This window comes from Lissotriton vulgaris, chromosome 11, assembly GCF_964263255.1.
Source record: "Lissotriton vulgaris chromosome 11, aLisVul1.2, whole genome shotgun sequence".
In the NCBI taxonomy this organism is placed as follows: Eukaryota; Metazoa; Chordata; class Amphibia; order Caudata; family Salamandridae; genus Lissotriton; species Lissotriton vulgaris.
The window spans coordinates 651,934,122-651,957,716 of record NC_141699.1 but is presented as its reverse complement, the minus strand read 5'-3'; the positions used below and the strand labels follow the sequence as shown (position 1 = coordinate 651,957,716).

Genomic DNA, 23,595 nt, shown 5'->3' with positions numbered 1-23,595 from the left:
TGTTAGGAAGAGGGAACCGAGACTTCCAGGCCGACACACTGACCAGAGAAGCTGAGGCTCTTGCATGCAGACGCTCCAGCTGATAGTGGTCTGACACATCCCTTGCGGGGTGTCCAACTCGAGACTAGAACAGGCTCCTACATTCTCACACTTCAGGTAATGGGGTTTGACTAAAACCTAGAGGGATTCTTGGCTTCACACCTACTCACATGCTAGGTACACTTAGGTACATCTAGATAGGCATTGTAGGAGTAAGCACTTTCTTTTATCATACATTTTATATTCATGTATGTATTCATGACTATGGCAAAATGGTAGAACTGTACTATCCTTTTATATTCACTGTACTGCTGATCATATATCTCTGCTACTGTCTAAAGGTTGTTGCAGCACATCTATTTTACACTAGAGGAACAACTGTGCAATAAATACTTATTGTAACACGCCCTACTGTTTCTTCTGTGTATCTCTCTGAGACCGAATAAGTGAGCACGAGTGACTGAGCGAAAAGTAGTACATTGTTTCCACGATCCTGAGGGATCAGGGTTATCATGTTTTAAGGTTGCAAGAAACTATTCTCTCCCCGATAAGAGGAGATAATAGTGGCACTGTGAGCTAGCTAATGCAAAAAGGCTAACATTTCTGGTGGGGGTGCTCAGAGTCAGTCTGCCACCAAGCCCACAATTCATGTTATCCTAACGCGCAGATTCTCTGAAGGAATATATAGGAACCACACAACACTTTCAGTACTGTGTTGTGTATAAAACCTCTCTGCTAGTGTTTGATCATCACTTTGAGATTACCATTCCACCAGTGAGATAAACTGGCTGATTGTATAAGACTACGCGTCAGTCATATAGAGCTTAGTATTGTGTTTATTGCGCTGGGTGCGCTCTATCCGATCCTATTCTCTTTATACTATAAGTACAATTAATATACAAGTTATTAACTGTGTTGCGTCCACATAACCCAAAGTTTCAAAGGTTCCCTTGAGTCAAATAAAGAACAGGTTCACATAAACATACCTCCAAATGCAAACAGTACAATCATATATACCATCAAGAATATATCAGATTAATAATCATTTATTATGAATACATTGTAAATAAAAACAATATAATTGAGCTAACTAATCTAATGCCGTAATCTAAAATACATAAAACAAAACAAGACAATCAATTATGACCTGCACAATTGAAGCTAAGGACAGAAGGAGTAAAACATGAAAATTGTTAAATACAGGTTGTACATATGGACTCTGTTATGTTTTCCATCGATATTTTGCTACTGCAGCATCTGTACGAAAACATCGATGTCAGAGTCTTGAATTGTACCAGAAAAGGCGTTGACGCGTTTCGGTGGGTTCTAATGATAATAACCACCTTTATCAAGACTTGTTGTTTATCTGTCACCATACAGGGGTCAGTAAGATCCCCTTTAATAAATATATACACACAGTTACAACAATATATGAGGTCTATTATGAATACTTGAAGCTAGACCAATATCAACACAATTTCATCGTGCTAGACCCATTATAAGGCCAGTATAAATCTAAAGACAAAAAAAATTCTCAACTCCAGGATGGACACTGATACGTTATTGTTATTTCTATTTCTGCGTTGCACTGTACTCAGACTCACCCCGCAGAACCTCCCCTGAGTGAAGCCTTCGGCTCTTTGCCCCATCTACACCGAGTCAAGGATGGTCAGTTACAGGTAAAGGCATCCTCCTACAACCGTTGGATGCGGGTTGCACAAATTTGCAGTCCCACATTGAGGTAACTGTTGCTAAATTAAATTTCTCACCTCAAATATCACAAGGCTTAGCTTCTATTGCCACTATCACAAACTGGTCTCTGAGATTCCTACCCCCACACTTGGAGCTTGCAATGAAACTGAAACATGTTCCACCCCGGTTTCCAACTCAGCAGCTTGGGAGAGTCACTTCCCAGCTAAAGGCTGTAAAGTTTTGGATTACGTCAGATTTTTTACATACTAGTCTTATGAAGCGCTGGCTCATACCGGTCAGGGGTCCAACTCCTAACCACGCCCTACACCTGCATCTGCACAATTCATTTTTCCGATTCTGATATACCTTGTTTTCAGCTACCAAGCCCCACCCCATTTTATAAAAAACACCTTGAGTCGATGCTGGCATTGTAGCTAACATGCTATGCAAGGCATATTTAGGGCCATTCATGTAATTGTAAAAGTGAAACTGCAAGTCACATTTAGGTCTTGGTTGAAAGCGGCACAAAAATCATGGTTCTAATTAGGCAGTAGTGTAAAAATCAGAGAGCGCTCTAAAAATTTAAGATTCCCCTAACGTCGAATATATCAGGACGGCTGGTCCAACTCTTATTACTGAGTAAAAACTTGGGATCTTTGCTACAAATATTTGAGTGCGTGCTCCAGGTTGATGGTTCCAATGGCAAAAAGATAGCTTTCATGATCAAGGGGCCGTTTAAGATCCCGTTTGGAAAGCATTTAGACCGAATCGGTTCCGGAATGCTTTCCTGACAAGTCGGATCGGGGGAGTCCAACCGAACGATTTGGATACATCCGGATGCTTCCGGATATGATTCGGTCAGACTCTAATTGACTTCAATGGGAGTCTGTGTTCCGAACGACAACACAGGCTTCTATCGAAGAAAGGGGTAGCTGGGGAAAATCTTGCACCCTGTGGCGGACACTGTGCATAGTAGGAATGGGGGGTCCCTTGGGGACCCCCAGGGGTCAGATTCGGAGGGCCCCGGGTGAAGGGGGGCCTGCTACAGGTCCCCAAAGACCGATTCTGACAGTCGTTTCGTTTTGAGGAAACCTAATCGAAACGGCTGTCGGAATAGGTCATCTTATTCGCTCGCTCGGAAAACCGTGTCTATAGAGCTGTACGGATCGGATCCAAAAGGCTAGACCTCAACGATTTCATTTGGGAACCGATTCGGACAGCACTAATCTGTCGCTCAGAACTGGGTACGATTCGGTCGGAAACAAGGGTTCCGAATCGGATCCGATAAGCTCGAATCCGATTCGGAGTCCTTCCGAACAGTATTGTAATCGGCCCCCAAGTGTATAATTTCCTGTGAGATAGTTCAGTTGGTTGAGTACCTTCTGCACAGTGGGAGCAAAAAAATTATAGCTGGTCTTCGGAAATGAAGGTCACAAGCATTACACTACCACAAAGGCTTATGTTTACTGCAATATTCTTAGCACAAATATATTGCCGTAGGGTCCATGTAAGGTGTTCCTACATTTGTAATGTGCTTAAAATTTATTACAAAAGAATCATTGCAAAAAATTCAACAAATCCCCTTAAAAAGTCAACATGTTTCTGCCGTCGAGGACTGGAGTGTACATGGCATTCATCAGGACGTGAAAAAGAGCGCTCTTATACAGTCTCTAACAGACTAAGATAAAGTCGATTTATCTTAGCTCTTAGAGACTGGATAGGAGCCCTCTTTTTCATGTCCTGATGAATGCCATGGACCCTCCTGGCCACAATGGCAGAAACATGTTGACGACACTGATGGGGTTGGGGTACTGAACCCCCATGTCCCCACCCTAAGTTTCAATATTAAGCAAATCCCACGTAAATAAAATGTCATGCGGTATTTGCATTAATTTTTAAATCACTCACTCACCTTCCTGCACGGGTCCCCACTTAGTTGTAGAAGTGCCTCCCTCTCTCCAGGTGAAGGCCCGCACTCTATCAATCGCGGTTTTTAGAGAACGAGGACTGCCAATGATGAAGCATGACATCTGGCGGTGTGTGAGGACAGTCCGTAGAATTTTTTGAGATGCCCAACACCACAGAGAAGAAGGCGTAGTGCGCCTTCATTTGCCTTAAGAATCAGACTCATTCAGGGTAGCTTCTTGTTGTGTGTACCTATATTACTTGTAGGCCAGCGCACCCTGATTACCCCGTAGCCTCTTATTACCTCCCCTAGTGAATATTAGGGATATCGTGTGCATATGATTTCAAAAAGTACCAAAGTGTCTTCCTAGCCAGACAAGGCTCTCCTTGGCTCTCCCCATCCCGACTAGACCCCCACCTGGCTATTAGTCGAAAAAGAATTACTCAGTGCACTTCACCCTATTGCACTTTTACCTATTAACACATTACCCCTTACCTCTGGAAAATACATCTTCTCCAATACCAAAAGACCCCTGCCAAAAATTGATCAACTCCTAGAGACCTCTCTCACTCATTCTAATATGATGTCGGTATGGACTAACGCAAAGATCACAATCAAAGGGAAAACCATATTCTGGAGTTCGTGGGCATCGAAATGCAACCACTTTCCAAAACTACTGGGCTCCTCGGGTGCCCCTCTCTCCTTCAGAGAATTTAAACAGAAGTATAGCCTCTCAGACAGACTTTTATGACTTTCTTAAACTTAAAAAAAGCCTGTCTAAGTTAAACTTTCCTGACAAAGATCCCTCCATCATCAAGACGATACTGGCCTTTAACAAGTCAGGCCACCAAGCCTCTAAGTTCACCACCTCTTACAACCCAAATCCACATCCTTCATCAAAACTGTCTCAGAAAAATGGAATAGCCATGATACCATCCCTTCGGATAACTGGAAACTAATTTGAAAGTCAGGCATATTCCACAAGATCTCTCCCGCACTTTCCCAAACTTACTACTGGCTTCTACACGGATCCTTTTGGACTCCGTCACAGCTCCACAAAATTTCTCTTAAAGATAACCCTTCATGTTGGAACTGTAATGCAGCTATCGGGGACCTCTGTCATGTTCCATTTTTCTGCAGTATGGTCTCCTCCTTTTGAGACAATGTGTTTGACTTTATCTACACTCTTTGTAGGGGTCCGTCTTAACAAAGAGTTTCTTTCACTAATTCAAGGTTTTCTAGATCCCAAAATCTACACACAGAATGATAGACTCCTTGTGGACATATTACTGACTTTGGCGTGTAAGTCGATATTGGCCAACTGGAAGAACACAGCTGCCTCTTCCTTTGAGGCCTGCCTGAACTGATCTCCTTCTTAAGATGTGCAGACAATATCTCTTCAGAATTCCCCTAGGAAACCTCAAAATAACAGAGAATGGATATTATCAGACACTTACTCCTCTATAACAAAACCTCCTTGATCCCTCGTGAACCCTGGCCTGCCCCCTTTCCATGCTTTGAGTGGGTATCTCCTGGACTTGGACATCGGGCTAACTTTCTATCTCACACTTCTATAATCTGTGTGCCCAGTTTGTATCCTTATTATCAATAAATATAGACCATTCAAATATCTACATATAAATGTCATTTGTCAATGTGTTATACTCTGGCTCAAATTTTCCTTAACTCTACTGTTAGAAGCATACCCAAGTATTGGACGGCAAGAGGTCCCTCAGTGACCCACTCCATAATTTCCTTCCTGTTTCTTTTTTGTGTTTTTATTTCGTATTATTACTGCAGTGATATGTACATTGCTTTCACATGTGTTTCTCTCTTATGTAAGATTCTTAGATGGTCATTGGATTCTGCAAATGTTTTCTGAACATTATGTATCCTGTTATAATGCCATATCACAGTAGTTTTTTCTTTTGCTTTGTTTTGTTTGCTCTGTTTTGAAAACCCAATATAAAACCTTTTGAAATATAAAAAACGCAAAAGTTTACTCTATATTTACCAAAGACTTCTCAAGACAAGAGCTCTTAAATGATCCTAAGTGATAGGTGCTGCTTTACAAAATACCTTCTTTGTACAGCACTTGACAGGGCAGTTATAGGTTTTTAAAGTTCCTTAAATAACAGACGTTACTATGAAACAACTTATTGGTAAGCAATCTCACAGTGGAAGGATGAATGCATGAGCTGGCCCTGAAAGAATTCAACATTTTAACATGCAGATCGCACGTCATCTCTATAGTCAACTGCACACGCTTTGTGCCAGCAACGTAAGGGAGAAGGCGTGCAAAACACATATCACTAGGGCACCAAAATTCAAGGAGATAGCACTGCACTACTTCACATTGTCTTGTTTCAGTGGCAAGCACGATTACAAACTCTAGGCTTAACACGCATATGAAACTTGAAAAAAGAGCTGGGGAATATGCTTTTCCACAGAAGCTCGATGTTTGACATACTTTGGAAACTGTAGAAAATAGTGTAATGGAATATGTTTTCCATAGATCACTTTTGTAAAAGCTGGGTGTACCTCATTCGACAAACAAAGGACACATTATAATACAACAGTGCCTTTGTATGCGAGCCTGGAAGTTCTGATAGCTACAAGATTAAGTATGCACCCTATGGACTGTTTTTGAAAGGAAAGCCCCAGGTCTACTGTCCTTGGATAAAATACAAATGAAGAACATATGTGGCAGGAGCATGGGGTAAGTAGAGCAACATATAACGCCACAGGGGTCACAAAAGAAAGACACCCATGGTAGATGCTCACAATATCAAAACTTATCAGAGAAAGTATCTGCCACATCTTGACATTGGAAACTGCATTAAAACGAAGGTCAGACATCACAAAGCGATGTGTGCATCGCAGTACTTTACAACGCAGTAGCTACAACGCGATTAACTTTATAACCTCTTGCATTACTTTGTGGAATATTTATATGGAAGCTTAAATGGTAAGTAACAATTTTAGCATCCATGTAGGTATATATATATATTAGGGCCATTCTGCACAGCGATGCAACATATCCTGTTGCCAGACATTTTAAGAAAGTGCATGCCAATAACATCAATTGCCTTTCTTACTATGTAATTGATGCTGTGAGCAGAAAGAAAAGAGGGGGCAATCGAGAACGCCAACTCCGTCAGCTAGAGACCAAATATATCTTGGACCTAGACTGCAAATGGCCCAATGGGTTGAACACGACGGAAGACATGCGCAGCTTTCTGTAGAACAAGCAGGGCAGGCATTGCCTTGACACGTTGGTTCAACAAATAGGTTTTGTACATATCAGCATCACTGAATCTGTCCTTGTAAATAATACTGTATATAAACTCTGTATATACATTTCACTTTTCCTTATGAAATATTTCTCAAAGTGTTGTAGCTGAAAATTAATTTTTTATACATTCAAATGTTTTTAGGATTCAAAGAGATTGTTTAATCATTATAATCAATGGACTAATCTAGTTCTTTTTGTGTACAGATGATGAGACCTAGCATATACATTTGATGAATTTGAGAAATTCACACCATTCACATTTGCACTTTACAAATTTAATGGGATGCACTCTTAGCACTTTTTTAGCCACCTCCCCAATTCTCCAGACTACATAGTGTGCGAAAACCAAAAGAACTGTTTTAATTATACTTATACCTTATGGTGCATTAACTAATACAGGGGTCGATTATAAACGGATTTAACAGGTTATATATTTCCCCATATTCTATGATAAAGAAAACGGCAAAATACAAAGGGATTGATCCTTTGTAGAGAAGTAGTTTTAAAGAAATTGAACTGTATTTATTATTTTAAATAAGTTCAGTGGCACTCGTGCAATTTATATGTCATTGCAATGTATATATTTAAATATGACTATATCTATCAATTGCCGTGTGTCAATAGTGATATGCCTTTCTGAAACATGTTGTTAATGCAATTGGCAGTAATACAGCAGGATGTTTTCTATGTTGTTGCACATGTGATCTATGATGTAAATAGTGGGAGGGGCACTCTTGCACTTTAAATACAGATGATGGTGTATTCAAACTGTGACACGTGATTAAGGGCTTACGGGCTTGAAACGCGTTGTGTTGGGTCACTTAAAATAAAATCATTGCCCACTTGAATACCTCGGAGGTCTGTGTCTCTTTCCTCGCCTGTCTGCCGCTGCGAGACTTCAGGAAGTGGTTTGAGTGTTTCCAGATATATATATATCTATATATATATAGATATATATATATATATCTCTATATATATATATATATATATATATATATATATTCAATGAAATAACCAAGTGTTAAAATGGTAATAGAGTTAGATGTTGCTATAATGAAATTTAAAAACCGAAAATAAGCTGAAAGTTGCCAGTTATAGTTCAGTGGACTACTACTTACACAACGTCATGCGCTGCTTATATCATACATTACATAATTCATGACATGTTAAATGACAGCAAAACACACAAAATGATGGACGGAATGTTGCATAATGGCAAAACATTCACCCCCAGTGACAGATCGGGGTTTAATCCATCGTTATTTTGTTCACCAAGCCACCCCAGTTCAGACATGGCCATTTGCAAATCAGTCTTGACCCTGTGCCTCATGGGAACAGTCCAGCCCGAAATGCCAAGCCATGTCTTCCCTGCACCGGAATCAAGCATCCTAGGACCAGTTTCTGGCTATCAGCCGTCTTCAGCCAGGATAGCTTGACTCCAGTGGCTTAGTGAGCACGGGACCCACGTTTGGGCATACCCTTCCCACATAGGGTGAACAGAAAAACACACAAGATGATGGACGGAATGTTGCACAATGGCAAAACATTTGCCCCCAGTCACAGATCTGGGTTTAATCCATTGTTATTTTGCTCACCAATACACCCCAGTTCAGACATGGCCATATGCAAATCAGTCTTGACCCTGTGACTCATGGGAACAGTCCAGCCCGAACAGCCAAGCCATGTCTTCCCTGGACCGGAATCAAGCATCCTAGGACCGGTTTCTGGCTATCTGCCACCTTCAGCCAGGATAGCTTGACTCCAGTGGCTTAGTGAGCACGGGACCCACGTCTGGGCATACCCTTCCCACATAGGGTGAACAGCAAAACACACAAGATGATGGAGGGAATGTTGCACAATGGCAAAACATTCACCCCCAGTCACAAATCTGGGTTTAATCCATCGTTATTTTGCTCACCAAGCCACCCCAGTTCAGACACGTTCAAATGAATGTGATTGTGTACTAAACACCTTTCGAACTGGAAGGTATTTAACAAGCTACACCTAGAACCAATCTTCAATCGCCATTCTAGTGCTTACAGACGTAACCTTTCGCAACATGCAAAACATGAAGCATATCTGTGAAATCACCCACAGTATCTCATGCTCATTTTGCTGGTATTCAGCTGTGTAAGATAAGAAATGTCTCTGTAGGCATTAATATGATCAGTAGCTTATTACGGCTTTATTGCCATCCAAAAAAGTGTTTGGTCTTTATTTACTTTAATAGGATGTTCCTATTAAATACCTCATCTGACATAGAAGTTGAAGCCAACAACTTCAGATCTGTACATTAAGACATGTACACAGTACACATATTCCTGAAATGAGCAGAATGGCATAAACCCTTCAAACAACACTTACAATAATACTGCCACTTAAAACATCTATAAATGGGTCACCCAAATGTTATACATTCCTAAACAATGTATAATGTCTCTAAATATTCAGTGAACTTCAAGAAATGGATATCTGCGCCTCATAAACATAGAGTATAAATAAAAACTGTGTATATGACTATATGAGAATTCTTTATTCTTTAAAGTCAGCACATGCTGAAACATCCACAGAGGATTAATGTATTTTAAATAGAAGTGTTAGCTTTTCTCACATATTTTTGGCAACAGGCCTGGGATTCAAGTGATAACTTATTTGAAAAGTGTGTCTGCAGATCACACAAACTGCACTCAGTCTCTAGCTTGTTTATATCAAGCAGTGCTTGCACTCCAAACTTTACTGTTTGTTAAAGGGTGCACCATATTACTTTTACCATACTCAGCCAGACTTGTCTCCAGGACTGTGTTATTTCTATTCTATACATGCACACGCACATGTAGTCAATCGATGATGTATTTGATGGAGGCCCTTTACTATAAACTTAATTTTTTTTAATGATGCACAGGTTTATTTAGTAATTTTAGTAGCAGTAGTTTGGAAGAAATCCGTGATGTCATCAATGACGTAATTCAACATGTTATGAGTGATGTAATATGTGAGTTCATAGTTACTGCATAGTGCATGTCAAGAGTGCAAGTCATAGCATTGTCTCGATGCAGAACCTAGTTTCACAATATACAGGTAATCTCCTGAGCACTTATTTTTTGGGGGCAGCTAGATGTTAAGAAAAACTGTCACACCAGGGATTACTTCTCTGGCCTCTGATATTGTAATTCTGTTTAAGTGGATGGAATTACAATAATGTTGTGATCTTCTGATATTGCCCAGTGATAGACCAGATAAATGTGCATGGTGTCTTCTTGTGTCTAGTTCTGCCTGAAGCCATGATAGGCTGTGATAGCATGGGCACCAAACTGCCCGTCTTAAACACCAATCTGGCAATGGTGGTCAGAAAAATCATTTGAGGCTGTTTCTAAAGGCCGGGGACTTATTTTATGCGTGGTGTTCTATAAGTGGCATATCAAATGGCTACTTTCATTTCTATTTCTATTTATGACCTCCTTTAGGCACCAGTGTCCTCTCGCGGGAGCCATAAAGACAATGAGATAGTCCACCAACACTCCTGCAGGGCCTTTACTTCCTTCTTCGATTCCAGCTGGAGTCCTGCAGGACCTGGGATTATTAAAGAAATCTTGTACTTTGTATGAAGGGATCATTTTATTTTAAGTTTGTGCCTAAGGGTTTTCTTACAGTTGCGAATAATCAAGATATTTTGTCGTTTTTAGTAATATTTCTGTGTTTTTGTTGCAGTACCGTGGTTCTTGAAAATAGTACTGTGTGACTCAGAAAAAGCACATTTGACTGGCTGATGCAATTGTATTGATGTATTATGAAGGAGGTCCCACCCTGTTATTAGGGAATGGTACTGAAATGTATTGGCATTCTCTGCACACTTGCTCTGCAGATTTTAACTTTTTTCGGGGATACCACTTAAAAACTGAGAAAATGCCATCTGAAGCAGAATGTAAAGGATATGAAGCCTGCCAGGAAAATCAGGAGGAGGTTAGAGGTTCTATTCAGTCTATTGTTTGGGACTTCTTTTCAACCCTCCATAAGTGAAGAATGCATCAGTGAAGGTGGTAACATGCAACCATCGACTACAAGAATTTTCCAGGGTTACTGAAAAGTAGTACTAATTCGGAGCGACTGGAATGAGAAAACACGTGAATGCTTGACACACCACTCCGTGCAATGCTGCCATGAGAAAGTGTAACAAATCTGGGGGATTCTCAACATAATGTGCAGCCCTTCAAATCACCAGTCTGGTGATTCTCTTCCAGAGAAAGTTGTTAGTCTCTATTGGAGAACATGGAACATCAGCTAGAGAGCAACGGTTGGCTGCTCGCACACAAAACTGCAACAAAAAAAAATTTAACTTTTTTTTGTCTCAAGTTTTGATTTCCTGCTTTCTAGTTTCCTTTAATTGAACCACTAAAAACAGTACAATATTAGAGACACAGCTTTTAACTTCAACGGGGCATTCCTCTAACCAGTGTGGCTCACTGGTTAGAGGAGGCAGACCTGGAAGCAGAGGTCAGCCCGGGACCAGGGTTCAATTCCCGGCTCGGCGGGGTCTTGAGTCCTAAAAGATGTCCATGGACTCGACAATTCTCGCTCCGGTGCCTACTCGATTCATGGGTTCACACTCTGCGACTCTGGGCAATAGCTTGCCTAATCTCCACAACGGCCCCTCACGGCGGGATGCCTGGCTTTCACCTTGCGGATACCCTGCCGGGGTTATCTCACAGGGGAATACCAGGACGGGTTCCCTAAGCAAGCGCTTAGAAACCGCTCGGTGATTTGCGCTATATAAAGTCCTGTACATTTACATTTACATTTACAATGTGTGGTGCATAAGCAAGTCCATGCAATGCCTCTGGCCAGGCACTGCGCCCCCTGTGGGCAGCTGACTCCACTGCGCATGGTCTTTGGCTGTGCACAGTGGGGGTTTGGCCAAAGGGCCTAGCCTTTGGCCAATCCCTGCATCCGATCCCCCACAGGTGCCTAACCCCACTCCTCCCACTGGCCAGGCTCTGAACTCAACCCCCCCCCCCCCCCCCCCCCCCCCCAGGCGTCCAGCCCCACCATGCAGCAAAAGGGCCTTTGGAGTGAAAACAGCTATTCCGAAAGTTCTCTGGGCAAAATTACTCTTTAATCTGAAGATCTGTCCAAAACCAATCAGAAGATATCCTAACACAACCAATGTTCAGAGATAGCCTGTCATAAACCGGCACCCTTGGACCCCGATCCCATGCATATGACACTGCTTCAATGGTCCGCCCCTCTCTTTTAATAGCCTCCCGAAACAGATGTCACCCGTAACACACTGGCCGATTATAAAGCACCAAACCATTGGCCCTTTAAGTCACGGCAGGAAGAGGTGAAAAGCCCCACTCCCTGGAGATGGGATTGCCCTGTGTCAGAGGATGTTGAGTCGAGACTCACAGGAACGGTTGCAGTTAAAATATACTTCATTCCTTAAGACTACAAACCGCAGCAAGCGTGAGGGTCGCAGCCGGGCGCCAACTGACAACTGTCAAAACAGACCTCAGCTGTCAACATTCCAGCTGGCTTAACCAATTACGCGCTGGGGAGAGCTCGCGCAGTTACAGGTAGTGGAAATAGAAAAAGGGATAAAACACAACACATCTCCTTCCCTATGGGAAGGCACTTGGCTACGCGCTGCAGATTTAAAGTAATTTGTTAAGTAATGCTATTCACAAACAACGTCATCAAATCTACTGGGTTTACTAAGAACCCTGCCAAAACTGCTGGTGCTTGCTTTAGTTCCATCTGCATCACACATGGGTGCGTCTGCAGGTGCTGCAACAGTTCCCTCCTTGCTAGGTAAGGATTATCCAGCCTCTTTGTACACACAATTACTCTCTGCTTTCTCAGACTCTTCCTCCTCTCGTCTATTTCATGGTGTGTCGATCTCCCACGAGTCCTGGGATACTACAGAGGCATCTGTGCTGGAGTCCTCACATTCACCAATAGACTCAATAGACTCAATGTTTCCAAAGTCTTGTCTAGCCTGGTTACTACGTGTTTCAGGCGTTTCTCCATCACAATCCTCCTCTTGTTCGAATCATCTTCCTCAAATTGTGATCCTCTGCGACATTTGCTTTCTTGCACAGGGCATTGTCCTCTGCCATCCTGTAGGTTAATTTCCGGTCCATGACAGACAGCTATTGCAGAGGCGTGTCATACCCTTCCATCACTGAGCAAGGCTGAATTACAGAAAACCTTCACTACTTCCAGAGGCACAGAGAATCTGCTATCACCTTTGGCAATGCGTCCGCTTTTCTTTACTCTGACTCTGTCTCCTACTCTGATGTTGAACTCCTTGCAATTCCTGCTCTTGTCGTATTTATCTTTATAAGCTTCTTGTGCTTCTTTGATCTTTTCTCTGATGGCATCTACTGACCACTACTTTCTCATCGCAGGTTTGAACCATCCAATATTGTCCTTTGAGATGGGAGTTCTACCCCTCATGACTTCGAATGGACTCACCAATGTTTTCACCCCTGGGGTGATTCTGTATCCCCAAACCATCTTGGTCACTTCCTTCCTCCAGCATTTTCCGTTGTTATTCGCTAGTTGGATGGTCCCTTTTATCACGCTATTGAACCTTTCCACTGCTCCATTTCCCACCGGGTGGTATACTGATGTGGTTTTATGATTGATTCCATTCCTTTCTACAAATTTCTTGAAGGCATCTGCAGTGAATTGGCTTCCATTATCACTGACAATTGTCTTTGGAATTCCTTCCCTGATGAATACTTTCTCCATGAACTTGAGCACGTCACTAGTTTCTACTCTTCCACAAACCTTCACCTCTGGCCACTTTGAAAGATGATCCACTAACACAAGGACATAAACTCCTTCATCCTGCCATCTCACTGGTCCCATGATGTCTATGCCAACTCTTTCCCATGGTGCATCCGGGCATTGTAATGGCTGTAGAGGGGGTCTCAGGGTCGTCTGAGTTTTGTCTGAATTTCGCATTCAATGCATTTTCTTATGGCTCTCTCCGCCTGCATGTCACAACCTGGCCATCAATACCAACATTTTATTCTTTGTTTGGTTTTATTTATACCCAAATGTCCCTTGTGGCATATGTTGATTATTCTTTGCCTGAGGCCTTTCGGAGGTACAACTTTTCCTTGCCTTAGGATGAGATTATCCTCCACCGACAGCTCATTTCTCAGTTCCCAAAATATTCGTAATTCATTATCCAAGTATTTCTTCTGTGGCCATCCTTTTATAATGTGATTTTTGACACTGTGAATTAGTTTATCGTTGTTGCATTCCTCTGTCCATTCACTCCTTTTTATGGTAGGGAATTCTTCACTGATGCTAGCAACACATAGATCCTCTTCTTGTGCTACTGTTCCTGTGTGTTTCAATGGAAGCCTGCTCAAAAAATCTGCCACTACATTTTTCGCTCCCGGCAAGTACAGTACTTCATAGTTATAATCCAACAGTCTGATGGACATGCGTGCCAAACGTGGTGAGGCATTGTACAGCCCTTTCACAGTCAACACCTTGGTTAGAGGTTTGTGGTCACACCTCAAAATTATCTTCTTTCCCCAGATGTACTGGCGGAAATGCTCCATTCCCCAAACGCACACCAACGCTTCTCTTTCGATAACAGAGTATCTCTCCTCTGTCGCTGTAAGTGAACGCGAGGCAAATGCGATGGTTACCTCATTACCATTGCTCTCGATTTGAGTGAGCACAGCCCTGAGCTTTTTACCGCTTGTGTCTGTAGTTATCACGCATTCCAGTTTTCCATCAAATCCTTGCAGACGCCGGTGCTTCACAAATTTCCTTCTTAAGTAGCTTGAAGCTCTCTTCACATGCACTGGTCCACTCAAATTTGCTCTTGTTTTTAAGAAGTGTCCTGATGTTATATGTTTTTGTCGAAAAATCTTTTACAAATTTGGAGTAGTACTCCACCAGTCCTAAGAATGCTCTTAGTTCATCCTTGTTGGTTGGTACTGGCGCCTCTTTGATTGCTCTGATGAGCTCCTTCTTAGGTCTAATTCCGTCACTTGAGATTTCATGCCCAAGATAGTTGACTCGATCTTTACTGAATTTGCATTTTTTGAATTCAGCTGTAAGTCCACATTTCTCCAATTTCTTCAGTATTTGTGTTAATCTTCCGTCGTGTTCACTTTGATCTTTTCCCATGACCAGGATGTCGTCTTGAAAGATGAGTATGTTTTCCACACCTTTAAAGATTTCTTGCATTAGTCCCTGGAATAACGCTGCAGCAGAGGCTATGCAGAAAGGTACCCTTTTGAACCTGAAACACCCGAATGGTGAGATAAAAGTTGTGAGATGTCTGCTATCGGGGTGTAAGGGTACCTGGTGGTACGCTGCCACCAGATCTATTGTTGAGAATACTTTCATGCCTTTTGTGAGAGACAGCATTTCTCCAATTCTTGGCAAAGGGTACAGATCAATGAGAACATTTTTATTGAGGTCCCTCAGGTCCATGCAGAGCCTCAATTTTCCATTCGATTTTCTCGCGACCACCAAGGGCGCGACCCACTCTGCTGATGATTCTGTGGGTTCTATGATGTTTTCTTCCAGTAGTTTATCAAGTTCTTATATGACTTCTTCTCTTAGTGTTAAAGGTACATGCCTTACTTTATGAACACATGGACTAGCATTATCCTTTAACTTGATTTTGTGCTGGAAACCCTTCAATTTCCCTATTTTTCAGTTGAACACTTTTGGAAACCTCTCCACAAGTTCCTCACTCGTAGCCGTGTCCAGTTGCATGACTAACACTGGTTCTGCTCTGTTAGGGTTGAGAGTAATGCCTAGTTTCCCCTGGTCCCGCCACCCTAAAACAGAGGGGCCAGTCACTGCCACATACAGTTTACTGTCCATGGTTCTTTCTTTGAACACGAAATGTAACTTTCTATAGCCTACGAGTTCTATTGGTTGGTGGAGAAGTGTGGCTCAATGGTTAGAGCGGCAGACCCTGATGCAGAGGTCTAGCCCGGGACCAGGGTTCAATTCCCCGCCTCGGCGGGTCTTGGGCTCAAAATTCCACGGACCTGATAATTCTCGCCTCGGTGCATATTCCAATCATGAAGTCCCACTCTGCAACTCTGGGCAATAGCTTGATTAATCTCCACAACGGCCCCCACAACGCTGAGGATGCCTGGCCTCCACCTTGGGGGTGCCCAGGAGTGGACGCCTCACAGGGAAAGCCAGGATGGGTTCCACGGCGGTATTCGTACAAGCGCCTTGAGACCCTTGCGGGTGAGTAGTGCGCTATACAAGTATCAATTTACATTTATTGGTTGGTTGGCGAATGTTTTCAATTTTAGATCTGGTTTTTCCATTTTGTTTCCTAGAACTCCTTGAAATTTTTTTTTCCACACTTCTTTGTTTACAATAGTACACGGAGCGCCGGAGTCAGCTATTATCTCCACCTCTACACCACCAATTGTCATTTTGCACTTAGTTTTTTTTAAATTATGTTTTCATCGTCATCCTTATCCTCAGTTGTGTCAGTGATATTAAGTACACATAGATTATATTCTGAGTCTTAAGATGACTCGCTTGCATCTTCACTTTCTTCTTCATGAACAAACTTGACTCTTGTTCTCTCTTTCCTTATGCAAGCTTTCTGGAAATGGCCTATTAGACCACACTTTCCACACTTGTTATTTCTGGCTGGACAATTCCAATGATTTGCAAGGTGTTTACTGCTACCGCAACAATAGCATCTTAGTTCTTCATATTTTTTCCCATAATTACTTTGTTTTGTTTTCTCTTTTCCTTGACTTCTGTAGTCCGTTTTCTTTTTCCTAGTTCCAATTACTTTCGCTACAACATTGGAAATATCATCTTTGCCTTTTTGTTTTCATTAATTACTTCCTTTGCACATCTCCCTGTCAATTCTGTTTTTTTCACTATCTCAATAACTTGTTACAGTGGTTTTTCTCCTTTAGTCCATAGTGCATCCTGTATATTTGAATTTGCTGCACATATGACTATTTGATCCCTAATTAAATCATCATGCAATTTCCCAAATTTACAAGTCAAAGCTAAGTTCTTTAATGCAGCCACATAGTCATCAATACTTTCTTCTTTCCCTTGTTTTCTTCTGTAGAATTTGTACCTGTGAACCGTCACACAAATCATGGGTTTGTAGTATCCATCTAAATCTTCTAGTGCGTCATCATACACATTCCTGTCACCACCAGCGCGTGCTTTCGTATTATTATTAATATTTTTGTAAACATCCAATCCCCCTGCACCTAAACAATGCAACAATATTTTTTTCTTTTCCTCAGGTTTAATAGGTTCATCTTCTTTCTCAAATGTTGAAATGTAATTGCAAAAATATTCCTTCCATGTTTCCCATTTTACTGGTGGTGTGCCTGTTCCTTTCAGAAAAGTTTCTGGTGGTTGTAAATTGTAGTTAATACTGTTAGCCATCTTCCTTCCTTTTAAAACTTAACCAAAATAATTATTTTTTTTCCACTGAGTTATGTTCTTGCTTGTAAATTCCACTGGGGGTATCACTCTTTACACTATATATCTCTTGTGCTACCTTCAATGTAAATTCACTTGGTGGGTTACTACCCATAACGCTATATTTCTTTTTCTTCTGCTTTTATCCAAAGCTTCTAATCAAAACACGTGTTATACTTCTTATTTTTCCCATTCTATTACTGTGTGCCTCAGCTTATTCTACCTTCATTCACTAGGTGGCGCCAATCACGTCATGGACGTTGCGCAGCTGTTCGCGCCACACGCTGAGGACATTTTCATGCTCCTTTAGTCACACAGATCCGCCGCCGCAGTGCTCTTCCCTCTTTCGTGCCGCTTCTCATGCTTTGCCTTTCAACTCCTTTTCAGCGCCTCTCACGGAGTGATTAGCTTGACGCTCGACTACACGCTGACGAGATACACTCTTTGAGCACACAGCTTGAGCAAACATAGAAGTTCTACTACCTTCGTTCCTTATCTACTGCTCCATTTAAGGTATTTTCTTCTTATTATCTCGTCGCATTAATGTTCTTACATAAAGGCTATAGTACGACGATGGTTCAATCCATTTTCGTTTCTCTCACTGCTTCACATAAATTCTCATTAGCTCTTAAATCTGATTCGCTACACGTCCGTAGCCTTATTCATTTGTAAATTATTTCAGCTGCCTTGCCTCATATACTCGCTTGCTTTCAAACAAAGGATTCATTTCAAACTTGTTTTCCTTTAAAATTCTCCTCCCGTACCGGAGTAGCTTCAGGTGGGTTCGTGGTGTGAAGTCTTTACCTCGTCGCCAACATTGTTAAGTAGAGACTCACAGGAACGGTTGCAATTAAGATATACTTTATTCCTTAAGACTACACACCGCAGCAAGCAGAGCTCAGCTGTCAACATTCCAGCTGGCTTAACCAATTAGGCGCAGGGGACAGCTCGCGCAGTTACAGGTAGTGGAAATAGAAAAAGGGATAAAACACAACAGAGGACGATAAAGACCAGGAAGCGGTGCCGAAATCTGGAAGGGAAAGCAAGTAAGCTACCGATTCTACGAGACGCCCCACCACGTTCCCGGAGGGACGTGGCTTGCACAGGTACGTGCAAGGTTCCTGGGAGCTCGGTGGACACGCCGTCTCTAGGAGGCGAGGAGGATTCCTCATAGCGCTCCAAGGGAAAGGTTGTGCGTGTTGTTTGCGCTCTCCTTGTCTCACGATGACGGTCTCCCTGTCCGATGCACCCTACACTGTGCTTGAACGGGTGTTACATCCCTCACTCCTTCCCCACTGCAACGTTTTGGTATCTTGCACTAACAGCTGTGCATTTTCCTTTTTTTATTTTGGCTGTCATCGATCCTCCCTACAAAGCGCTATACCCCTGAAAGAGACGTCAAGGAGAAGAAGGAATTCCCTGAAGCATACGTCTAGCCCTTGTTTCATCCTGTTTTGTTATATTGCTTTGCGCACCCATTTGGTCTACGAGTGAACCAATAAAGAGAACAGCTGACTGTCTACAGTCGTTGTGTAACCCCTGTGTCACGCTACATAGCCTCGAACACCTTTGGCAGCAGATCACCCTAATTTTAGAGAACAGTACCAGATTGCTATGAACTTAAGTATTCACCTGCTTCCATAGCGAATTATAGTATTACAACCAGATGAGAAACCTCATTAGCCTGAAGACGTCCAAATGTAGCGCTTGTTTGACAAAGCACACACTGCCAGAACCCCCTTTAGCGATTTTGGATAGAAATTTAGCATCTACTAATTTTATAAGATTTGATCAAATCAATCTTCCCTTTTTAAAATCTAAACTGCTGCTAAACATTCTATTTCACAGACATAATTAAAAACAGGCTCATGGAAGTAAAAGTTATCCATGTAACAATGTATCTAAGAATTTATAGGCAACATTTCAATGTTAAGACTGTACATTAAACATAAACCGAGAGAACACACTATATAGTAATCACTAACTTGTTCTTTTTCAGATGAAGAACGTATTCCTTCCCTTCAACGGTAATAAGATAAGCTTCGTGGTCCTGAAAAATTCCTCATAGCGCTCCAAGGGAATGTTTGTGCGTGTTGTTTGGGCTCTCCTTGTCTCACGATGACGGTCTCCCTGTCCGATGCACCCTACACTGTGCTTGAACGGGTGTTACATCCCTCACTCCTCCCCCATTGCAACGTTTTGGTATCTTGCACTAACAGCTGTGCATTTTCCTTTTTTCATTTTGGCTGTCAATGATCCTCCCTACAAAGCGCTATCCCCCTGAAAGAGAGGTCAAGGAGAAGAAGGAATTCCCTGAAGCATACGTCTAGCGAAGAAGGAATTCCCTGAAGCATACGTCTAGCCCTTGTTTCATCCTGTTTTGTCACATTGCTTTGTACACCCATTTGGTCTATGAGTGAACCAATAAAGAGAACAGTTGAATACTTACAGTTGTTTTGTAATCCCTGTGTCACGCTACATATGGTGGAGAAATGCAGGTAGCGTGACCTCCATTGTGAGCCCGAAATGGAAGCCCTTATCCAACACATTGTGGAAGGACAAAAGAAACTTGAATGGGCGATTGAACGCAGGTGACTTCCGCACAGGTGGACAGAGATAACTTTAAGGAGATTGTGAAGTCCCAGATGGACGCCCTAATGAGGGTAGCGGACGATCCACCACAGACTTTAGAGGGACATAATACCCTTAAGGGAAGCACCTCAGGGGCCCCGAATGTTTCCCCACAAAAGTATATTCCTTAGGAAGACCCAGATGCCCTTTTTCTCAACTTTGAGACGGCGGCCAGGACTACTGGGTGGCCATTGGAAAATGGCCTTTTTTCCTTGCCCATCTGCTGTCTGGGGAGGCTCAGTCGGCTTATCAGGTGGCCAATGCCGGGGGTGTCACTCCCTATGAAGAAGTGAAAGCTGTAATATTAGACCACCTGGGGATGGACTCAGAGTCGTATCGATTCCGTTCTGTAAAAGAGAAAGGCACCCCAGGAGACATCCCAAAAACCCTTTTGTTCCAACTTAAGCTTGCAGCCGTTAAATGGCTCAAACCCACCGACCGAACCAAGGAGGAGATCATGAATCTCATATGTCTGGAACAGTTCCTGGAAGCCTTGCTTTTTTCTACACAATGGTGGCTCGGGCAGCACTTCAACCACAACATAGAGCAAGCAGTGGAGATGGCGACCTCCTTTTCTCTGGCTCAGCCCGCACCGCTTCATGGGAAACGGAGAGAGTCACCAGAGGGACTCCTATAACTAGAAAGGCCCTTAGGCCAATTCTGGAACCAGAGAAAGCCCGCTTTACAAAACCTGAACTACCAGTCTACAGAGGAAGTGCTTTGACTGCGGGGAATGGGGCCACATAGCAAGGGCCTGCCCCCACACAAAAAAGGCCCGAGGAACCCATGGACATCATCTACGCCCCTAAGAGTCTCATGTACACTGAAGAGATGGGAGCCCGCTTTAACGTGAATTTGACTGTTAATTGTTTAAAGATCACAACTCTCCTTGACTCGGGGTGTCATCAGTCTGTAGTAAGTAGTAGATTAGTCCGGTCCAGTCAAGTGCTCCAGGGCAGAGAACTACAGATACCCTGTGTACAAGGTGATGTTTGCTCTTGCCCTGTATTCCCCTCCAGTGTCCGGGTGGCCCTCAGACCATGGTAACTGTTGGTGTCCTGTCAACCCTACCAGAGGAGCTGATAGTAGGGACTGATAACCCAAACCTCTTGTCTACGCTGTTGAATAAGATACGCAGAGAAGGAGTCACTCCCACTAGCCCTAAAACCGCTGTCTCGCGGGGCCTCCTCTCCCAAGAACCTTGGCAGTCCGATAAGAACTTCCATTGGGCCCAAAGCAACATCGCCACTCTGTCCCATGCTTGGCAGGAAGCACGCCTCTCCCAAACCAGAGTCGCCCTATCCTACCCCACTTTCCAAGTGATGCATCCGAAGAGCCACCACAGGAGGAAGGTCCTTCTCCTTCCTGGCCGCCAAGACCTGGAACTCCCTCCCGACCCAACTCCGCCTGACCCAAGACCACCTCGCCTTCAGGAAGCAGCTCAAGACCTGGCTGTTCGAGCAGTAGTGGACCCCCCTCCCCCAAGCGCCTTGAGACCCTCCGGGTGAGTAGTGCGCTATATAAATGTCTTTGATTGATTGATTGATTGATTGACTAATGGTCTTCTGTATAGAATAGGAGGACCTAGCGACAACCCCCAGCTTTTGGTCCCTAGGGACTGCCGCGAGCAAATACTCTTCTTTGCCCACTCCCACTTGTTAGCAGGTCATTCAGGTGCTCTAAAAACAACACAGACTCTTCTAAGACATATTTATTGGCCCAGCATGTATGCCCATATAAAAAATATTGTCTGTCAGAAGAAATACCAATACCGACCCCCTCCTGTTCCCCTATAGCCCTTACCCATCATAGGAAAGATATTCGTACGAATAGGCATGGACCTAATCGGCCCCTTACCCAGATCTACCAAGGGGTTCCAATATGTCCTTGTACTAGTTGATTACTCCACTCGGTTCCCTGAGGCTTTTCCCTTCCGTGCTCCTAACAGCTCCAACATCCCAGATAAGCTCAGAGAGTACTTCTCCCGGGTAGGGTTTCCCCACCAAATCCTCACTGACCAGGGCACTCCCTTTGTGTCTAAGCTCACATCCAAGGTCTGTATTTTGCTAGACGTACGGCATATTAAAACCTCTGTCTATTATCTACAGACCGATGGACTGGTCGAAAGATACAACGGGACCCTTAAGTTAACTCTGAAGAAGATGCTCTTGGGAGAAGGAAGAAACTGGGATTGACTGCTCCCCCTTGCTCTTTTCGTTATATGAGGAGAGGTTCAGAACAGCCTGGGCTGTTCCGCCTTTGAGCTACTATATGGCCGGCAGCCCAGGACCCTGTTGGAGATGACGATGGAAGTGTGGGAGAAGGGGAGCAACAATACCAGCCAACTCCTTGAGTATGCCCGACACCTTCGGTCAAGAATAGTAAAACTGCTGGACCAGACCCGTTTAAACCTGGAAAAAAGCCAAAAGGCCCAAAAACATTTCTATTATAAAGGAAAAAAAATGGGCGGACCTTACAGGTGAATGACTGGGTGCTTGTCCTTCAACTCACTTCGCTTGCCAAGGTCAAAACCGAACGGAAAGGCCCATTCAAGGTGGTAGCCACTATAGGTGAAACCACCTATTGAGTCTAACTCGCTCCAACCAAGTTCCAAACCTACCATATTAACCTTTTTAAAAAATGGCTGGGTCCAATGCTCCAGAATAACCACCTAGCTTTGCTCCCTATAGCTGATCCCTGTACCCTAGAACATCTGGTTGTCAATGAGTCACTTACAAAAGAGCAACAGGCTGGTCTGTTGGTCCTACTGGAGTCTCTCTCTCCCCTCTTTCCTGATCTACCAGGAAGGACTTCCCTGGTGGAGCACCGAATCGAGACGATCCCGGGGAAGATAGTCAAACAACACCCCTATAGAATACCAGTAGCTCGACGGGAGGCCATTTTGGAAGAAATCCAGAAAATGCTGCACATGTGTGTGATCATTTCCTCACGAAGTGAGTGGTCTTCCCCCATTGTCATGGTCCCAATACAGGATGGGTCCATACGGTTTTGCATGGATTTCCGACAGGTAAACTCTATCTCCAAACTGTATGCTTACCCGCTTCATCGCGTAGACGAGCTCATTGAAAAGTTGGGGGACGCTCGATTCATCACCACCCTAGACCTTACAAAGGGATATTGGCAGGTTCCACTGCACAGAGCCGATCAAGAAAAGACTGCTTTTTCTACCCCTGACAGTCTTTTGACAGGGGTAGAGCTTTTGGAGCTCCAGCAGCCTTTGAAAGGTTGATGAATACAGTTCTTTGGTTCCATCTGGCGTATTCCTCGCCTAGTCATCTACAGTCCTACATGGGAAAGCCACTTTGACCATTTTCGCCAGATACTCCAGGAACTGAAATACACAGGACTGCATATCAATGCAAAGAAATCTCATGTAGGATTCCACAAAGTGAAATACCTCGGGTACCTCTTAGGTAATGGATGCATAGAACCCCAGAAGGAGAAGATAAAATCTATCACGAACACACCTCTCCCCACAACAACAAAAAGAAGTGAGAGCCTTCTTGGGCCTCCTGGGCAACTACAGGAGGTTCATTTCCCACTACTCTGA

At 43.2% G+C, this 23,595-nt stretch overlaps 1 protein-coding gene across 2 annotated transcripts in view; it reads right to left on the bottom strand.

Annotated features, from left to right (window-relative positions):
• ADAM9 (ADAM metallopeptidase domain 9) overlaps window positions 1–23,595 on the bottom strand; it is a 563,447-nt gene that overhangs the window by 309,847 nt on the left and 230,005 nt on the right. Inside the window, exon 3 of one of the 2 annotated variants that reach the window (XM_086943740.1) lies at window positions 19,379–19,443. The exons of the other annotated variant lie outside the window; for it this stretch is intronic. Within the exon in view, the coding sequence (XP_086799866.1) occupies window positions 19,379–19,443 (65 nt within the window). The remainder of the gene's footprint in view (window positions 1–19,378; window positions 19,444–23,595) is intronic. 2 annotated transcript variants of the gene reach the window in all.